At 40.0% G+C, this 8,079-nt stretch overlaps 1 protein-coding gene across 1 annotated transcript; it reads left to right on the forward strand.

Annotated features, from left to right (window-relative positions):
* The first annotated feature begins 633 nt into the window (after positions 1-633).
* On the forward strand, positions 634-1,991 carry LOC141656846 (uncharacterized). The gene is made up of 2 exons (XM_074463929.1): positions 634-1,381; positions 1,528-1,991. The coding sequence occupies exons 1-2, from the start codon at positions 634-636 to the stop codon at positions 1,989-1,991; spliced, it is 1,212 nt and encodes a 403-aa protein (XP_074320030.1).
* The last annotated feature ends 6,088 nt before the right edge of the window (positions 1,992-8,079 follow it).

Genomic DNA, 8,079 nt, shown 5'->3' on the forward strand with positions numbered 1-8,079 from the left:
GAATCCGCCATTACTACTCGAGCTTCTCAGTCTGGTAAAAAACCTTCTTCTTCTCGTGTAATTACTGCTTCTAGTACACCTAATTTGGCCAATTCTGTGGTTTCTCCTAAACCTACAAATGATTCTAAAACTAGGTTGAATGGTACTCCTGTCGTTACTTCCCGTGTTACTCACTCGTTAGTTAGTCACTCTGATCATGCTGCTGTGCCTGTGGTAGCTACTGTTACTACTGCTGACACTGTTGAGATTGTCCCACCCCCTTCTAAATCATGGTCTAATGTTGTTAGAAGTCCTACTAAGGTTGAAATGAGTTTATACTATTGTCAAGAAAGTGCTCAAGCTACTGAAATTGACATAGATAAATCTGATTTTGAGCAAGAGTTGAAACATTGGGAATTTACTTTGATGGGTCATGTTATTGGTGCCAAACCCACTCTGAAAACTATTCAGGACTTTGTCACTAAGCATTGGAGCCCTATAGCTCTTCCAGTGGTTCAATATTATAAGAAAGGCTGGTTTGCCTTCAGGTTTGACTCTCTTGAGGCAATGACTTCTGTGCTACGAAAGGGTCCTTGGATGGTTGGTAGTAATTCCCTAATTCTAAAGTAGTGGTACCCTTCGTTCTCTTTGGAAATGGAAAAAGTGGCACGGGTACCAGTTTGGATTCTTTTTCCAGGTCTGGATCCATGCCTCTGGTCTGATGTTGTCCTTAGTAAAATTGCCAGTAAACTGGGAAAACCCCTCTTTGCTGATATTGCCACCACCAATAAGGAGCAATTATCTTTTGCTAGAGTCATGGTTGAAATTGATGTGTCTCTACCTTTGTTTGATTTTGTGACTGTCAATGCTCCTTTCCTGGGTCAGTTCTCTCAGAAAGTGGTCTATGAGTGGGTTCCCTTTTACTGCTCAGGTTATGGTAAGTTGGTTAATAAGAATACCTCTTGTAAATGGCTAAAACAGGCTGCTCCTGCCTCCCCCAAAGCCAGTAGGGATGGGGCATGTTCTCAGGAGGTTCAGATTGTGTTGGACAAGGAGAAGAGAGATTCATTGTCTCCCTCTCCTCCTATGGTTGTCATCTTAAAACGCCCTTCTGTTTCAAATAAGAAAGAGGCTGCCCCTTCTAAGACTCCAGCAAAGCTGCCCACTAAGGCTTCTTCTCCTCTTAGTATAGCTAACAAGTTCCATGTCTTCGAGCAAGGGGAAATAACTCCTGATGGATTACCTGTGGACCTTGGTGTTGAGCTAGGTGGTACCTTGGAGACTGTTCCTGAGTTGAGGGTGGATCAGTGGGGGAATGGAGGCTCAGAACTTGGCCAGAGATCCCCTTATAGTCCATCTTTGATTTCTGTTCAGGGGTCCAAAAAGCACTCAGAATTCTCAGGTTCCCAAATTGTGGCTAGTGGACTTGATGACCCTTCTCCATTGCAGCCATGAAAATTGCTTCTTGGAATGTGACAGGGTTTAACTGGCCCATTAAACATAGTTATGTTAAAGATTTCCTCTAGACTAATCATATTGATGTGTTAGTTCTTTTGGAAACTAGAGTTAAAGAATGTAGAGCTGCTAGGATCACTCATACTCATTTCAGAGATTGGGTCTTTCTCAATAACTATGGTAAACACTATAATGGAAGGATTTGGATTCTCCTTAATCCCAAAACTACTGCTCTTCTGTCTCAAAGGATTGAGGAGCAATTTATTCACCTATATTTTAAACATTTTGAATCTAATCTCCAGTTTTATGTGAGCTTTGTCTATGGTAGTAATAATGCTCAGGAAAGGGGGCAGTTGTGGTCTGGGTTACATGATGTTAGCACTCCTGATCCTTGTTTAGTCCTTGGCAACTTTAATATTGTTCGAGACCCTGATGAAAAGCTCAGTAAAACTCCTCCCGTTCTTCAGGATATGTTGGATTTTAACTCCTGCTTGTCTGCCTGTCATTTGGATGATCTGTCTAGTACTGGTTGTGACCTTACTTGGACTAATAAGTAAGATCATATTACCAGAGTTTGGTCTAAACTTGATAGGGCTATGGCTAACCCTAACTGGATCTCTGCTCTACCAGATTCTTTTGCTCATTTTTCTGAGGCTGGCATTTTAGATCACTCTCCTGTGATTGTTCAGGTTTCCCATGATAAGAAGATTCAAAAAAGCTTCAGTTTCTTAAATAGTTGGATATCTCATCCTGAATATTTTTCTATTATTTCTGGTGCTTGGAAGACTGCTAAACAAGGAAGCCCTATGTTTACTTTTTTTGCCAAGCTTAAGTCTGTTAAGAAGGCTCTCTCAGAGCTTCACAAAAGGGAGTTCACTAATATCTCTTTTCAAGTTAAGCAGGCTAAGTCTAATCTGGTTGATTGCCAATCTAGACTCATTCAGGATCCTTTGTCTGCTGCCCTCATTCAAGAAGAGAAGTCTAAGCTGTTGGAATATACTTCTCTTAAGGCTTCTGAACTTAGTATCCTATCTCAAAGAGCCAAAGGCAAGCATATTCAGGAAGCTGACTCTTATTCTAAGTATTTTTTTGCTATATTTCTGAAAGGAGGCATCAGCAGGTGATTAGAGCCATTAAAGACAAGTCTGGTGCACTCCATTCTGGTCATGACAAGGTTAACCTTGCTTTTCAAGAGTTTTATGCTGATTTACTTGGTGAGAAGACTCCTGTACAACAGCTTGATGAGGGTTTTCTTTCACTTGGCAGGTCTGTCTCCCTTTCTGATAAAGCTTACCTTGTTCAGCCCGTCTCTCCTCAAGAGATAAAAGCAGCTGTTTTCTCCATGGATAAAAATAGTAGTCCTGGGATTGATGGTTTATCTGCAGGTTTTTTTAAATCTGCCTGGTCCATTGTGGGTGCTAACTTCTATAGAGCTGCTACTAATTTTTTTCAGACCAATCATATGTCTAAGCAAGCAAATTCAATTATAATTTCTCTCATTCCTAAAAAGAGTACTCCTGAGTTTGTCTCTGATTATAGACCTATTTCCTGTTGTACAATCTTTTATAAGGCTGTTAGCAAGGTCCTTGCTAATAGACTTCAAAGAGTTTTGCCTACTGTTGTTGGAGATGAACAGGCTGCTTTAATTAAAGGTAGAAGCATCTTTGAGAATATTATGCTCTCTCAATCCCTGGTTAAAGGGTATGGAACGAAGTACATTTCTCCAAGATGTTTAATTAAAGTGGATATAAGAAAAGCTTTTGATTCCCTTCAATGGGATTTCATTGCTAATGCCTTAAGGAGCTTTAACTTTCCTGCTATCTTTTCTTCTTGGGTTCTTGGGTGTATTTCAAGTCCCTGGTACTCTCTCAAGATCAATGGTAAAGTTTCTGGATTCTTTCAAGGTGGTAGTGGCATCAGGCAAGGGGATCCTTTGTCCCCCTACCTTTTTGTCTTAAGTATGGAAGTCCTTTCTAGATATCTCAGGACTATTTGTGATAAGCAGCAGGTTTCTTTTCACCCTAAATGCTGTGCTATCAACCTTACCCATCTTATATTTGCAGATGACTTAATGATTTTTACTAGAGGAGATGTGCCTTCTGTAAATGCTGTTACTGATACTCTCAAGCTCTTTGCTCAACTCTCTGGGCTCACTGCTAATATTGATAAGACTTGCATTTATTTTGGAGGAGTTGCCAGTCATATTCAGTACCCGATTCTCAGCAGCACTGGGATCTCTCAAGGAGAATTACCTTTTAGGTATCTTGGCTTGCCTCTTAACACTTCCAAAATCACCATTAGCATGTTTGACCCTTTGATTCTCAAGATTCAGAAAGCCATTCAGCATTGGACTACTCATTCCCTTTCCTATGCTGGTAAGCTGCAACTGGTCAACTCCATTGTCTTTGGCTTGGAGAATTTCTGGTGCTCTAGTATTCTCCCCCCCCCCCCCAGCAAATTTTTCATCACATCAACCAGATGTGCAAGAACTTCTTTTGGGGCATTTATGAGGGCAGCAGTGTAACACCCCCATACTCCAAGTGCCTTACCAGGACCACTTAAGGCATGGAAATGCTACCATCTCGGTTACCCGAGGCAATGATTATCATAAGACAATAAAGAAACATATTTAAATAATAATTAACGTTTAAAGTGATTACATGCCAAAAACCAAAACTGATAAAAGGAAATACAAGTTCTCAAAACTATCTACTATCGAAATACTATCAAGCGTCGAGACACAAATGAAGACTTCTAAACCGCAACGTGGTGACTCATCCCACTATCCCATACGCATCGTCTCATACCGCTCAATAATCGCTCACCACCCCGAATGGATCACCACAGTTTTTAAAACATTTAACGGGGTCAGTACTAATCACACAATTCAATATATCAACAATAAGATAAACAGACAGCTGAACTCACACACACACACACACACACACACACACACACACACACACACACACACACACACCAACTCCCATCATCTCAATACTGACTGTCCACTGGACCAGCCCTGCCAGTGGGGGACCGCAGCCGTTCCCACCTAAGCCCCGCTCATCGTACGAGCGATAACCCTGTCCCATTAATGTGCACATCCCTTCTGTGGCGGGTTCCACAGAAGGCGAAACTAGGGCGTGAGATCACTCCCGCAAGTGACCCCACTCAGCCGAGAACGCATCTCGAGAACCATCAACAAACACAACCACAATCACAATTACAATCACAATCATCATACCAATCAACTAATTACAAAGACATCACCAATATCCCATTATGGGACTAATACTTTGAGTAGAAATCCTACCCGAAAGCACAACACGCAGACGGTATCTACAGATGTCTCAAAACGCCTCTTCTATGAACTCTCCTCCTACCATACAACACATAGATACTACTATTCAATTACTATTCATAAAACCCCCAATTCCTAAATTAGGGTTTCACTATTCTTAACAAAACAAGATATAAATTATATTAGAAGCTTACCCTCGACGCAAGGAATCCAACGACACGAATTACGCTACGATCCGACCGTCCAAACTCCGGAATTGTCAAGAACGCGATTAGGAAGAAGACAAGTTGCTTTCTCTCTTAAACAGGTTTTAGGTTTTGTAAAAAGTGATTTAGAACAAAGACGAATTGGTTTAAATACCTTAATCGCGTAATTAACAAAACCCGAGAAAACTCCCCGTAAAACTGGACACTCGATCGAGTACCCAAGGTACTCGATCGAGTACCCTACTCGATCGAGTGCCCCAAATACTCGATCGAGTGCCCAACAGTCGAAACTATTTATCTTCGCAACTTGCCCTTACTCGACAGAGTAAGGGCTACTCGATAGAGTACCCCAAGACATATAAATACGGAGTATTACAGTCTTCCCTCCTTAAAAGAACTTCGTCCCCGAAGTTCAACCCATACATAAAAACAAACATGCTAACTCGATCAAGACACAACAACGTAACTAAGAACTCGAAACAAAACTCCAACCCAAACATGAACTCGTAACACCAACTCCACTAACTATTCCTACCTCCACAAAATGGCTCACGATATCGTATCAACTCCATTATATCTCTCTCAACACTAACTCCATACGCTACCAACTACCATCCTTTAACGCTGCTAGCTCCGTAATATATCATCCCCTACCAAATCCCATATCAAGACACTCATAGACATCAAACGGAATGTTACATTCTACCACCCTTAAAAGGAACTTCGTCCTCGAAGTTTACTCAGCTCATAACATCATCCTCCAACTCACAACACTATATAAAATATCCTCACACTCTGAAGCATCACACTTACTACAAGCACGGCCATGGCCTTTTATCACTATCAACCACAACATATACAAATCCATATCTTATGCTACACCAACACTCTACTTTCAAATATACTACCATATGCACACCCATCAAAATCTCTTTTATCACATCCTACTCCTCTTAAGATAAATGTTACGTCCTCGTAACTCACTAATACTAAATACTAGATACATCTCATTACTCTCTTTACCACCACATGTGTAAGATAACCGCTTATAATCTAAACACTCGTCATGCATATATCCAAGGCTCTCTTACTTAAACATTCCTCATACCTCAACTCATTCGTCACACCATCTAACCTATACCTCAAAACTCGTAGTAAAATCACCATACTAACTCTCCATTATTTCTGCAAAACAACATACCTCTCTATGTAAGGCACTTATCTCCCAGAAGCATAACTCACGATCCACACTCGTTATGTACACGCACACTAGATCATCAAGTTCTTTCTTCCATTACCGCAAAACTCATACACAACTTAACATGACACTAATTCCCAATACCCTACACTCACTGTCTCAACAAAAGATTATGAACCACCTGCATCTTTCGGGTCATTACCACACATGTTCTACGACTCACTTGCCATTACCATGTCTACTGAAACCTTAACTAGAACAAGATCACAATTATTGTAACGACCTCTCCCCACCGTATCCCATCAATAGAACACCACTATACCATGACAACAACGAAAACATATTCAACTCTATTTCCTATCATACTCTACCTTATTCTTAACTTAACCTGGTAAAGAGAACATCAATAAGCAAGACAACTGTCTACATGCGTAAATCCGAAACTCGCAGGAACAATATCAACCAAAACAACAATCTATGTATAACTGGTATGTACTTTCGAAACTCGAATCATAATCATCCCGCCTAATCCACCACAACCGGTGACGGCATCACAACACCGCCACCAACAGCCACACCGTAGTGCGAAAATACCCGCATCACAACACTAAATATCGTGTCCGGATCACCACCCGAGGCACCACAGCCACATCGATAGACATCACAACTGCATACAACTCCCATAAACACTGACTCAGGATAACTTTTCAGTCAAGAAAAACTTACTCAAATCCACTTTACTAAATCATAGCACAACATATTTTATGAATTAAACAGATACTAACCTCGTGAATATCATCTCTACTATTTCACGGAATACACATGTGTTATTAATACACATAAAATTATAATTAGCCATGTCAAATTAATCAAATTATTACCTTTTTAGATATCATTCAATTAAATTACCGTGTCCAACATATATATATTACAGAACATTCATAAAACAACTTTATAATTATCACACTATACCACTTCTTGTGAGGTCAGAACCTCACACAAACATTTACACGTATCATAAACCCGTAATCACATCCACCTAGTCAATCCTGATCACGTAAGTTACCACTCAACAAAGGTTACCTGTCGCCCGAGCTTAACTCATATGCCCCTCATAGCATATTCCATCATTCGCATAACCATCACCTCATGCCAAGTATAACCATACTATTAATACTCAACTACTAACGACCGCCTCATATAACCACATCTTACACTCTCTCACAACCATATACATCAACTGTATCCGCAAAATCAACCGCCTTAATTGTTACCTTTCTAATGTACCATCACCCTTAACCACTAGTCACAACCATAACACTACCACTGTCCGGACATCAAATCCTTACACTCATCTCTAAATATCACGATTTCTTTCCTATCTTTGGTTAACATCCCAAATAACGAACATAAAATCTATCAACAAAATTACTTCAACATTCTTCCCAATACCATTCTTAACTGTATCATCATCTAAATCTCCACCAAAATCTCATATCATGCAGATATTCTACCAACTTCTTACTTTCCTGAATTCTTCAAAACTCAAGACTAATCATGTTGTCCCGAAACTCCTCTATAACCATTAACTAACATCCTCATGATTGGTAGCACACATCTCGACGACTCCTTACCTCTATATCACATAACTCCGGTCAACATTTTCTTAGTTTTATTCCCCTCATTCTTTTCTTTTACACTCTACAAAATCAATTAACCATTCAACTCCTTATCACTTCTACCTAACTCTTTAGTGTTCCGGTTACTTTCTCACTGCTCCAAAACTCACATCTAATTATTTCATATCGATATCATCTCACTCTTTCTTACCACAAATATTCTCTTATTATGTCATCAATCACCCTTGCCACTAATCCATCCATAAAATCAACGTTTACCGTTCAACAATTGCATCTCCCTTCTTACATCTCTAGAAATCA

Source organism: Silene latifolia, chromosome 1 (genome assembly GCF_048544455.1).
Source record: "Silene latifolia isolate original U9 population chromosome 1, ASM4854445v1, whole genome shotgun sequence".
Lineage (NCBI taxonomy): Eukaryota > Viridiplantae > Streptophyta > Magnoliopsida > Caryophyllales > Caryophyllaceae > Silene > Silene latifolia.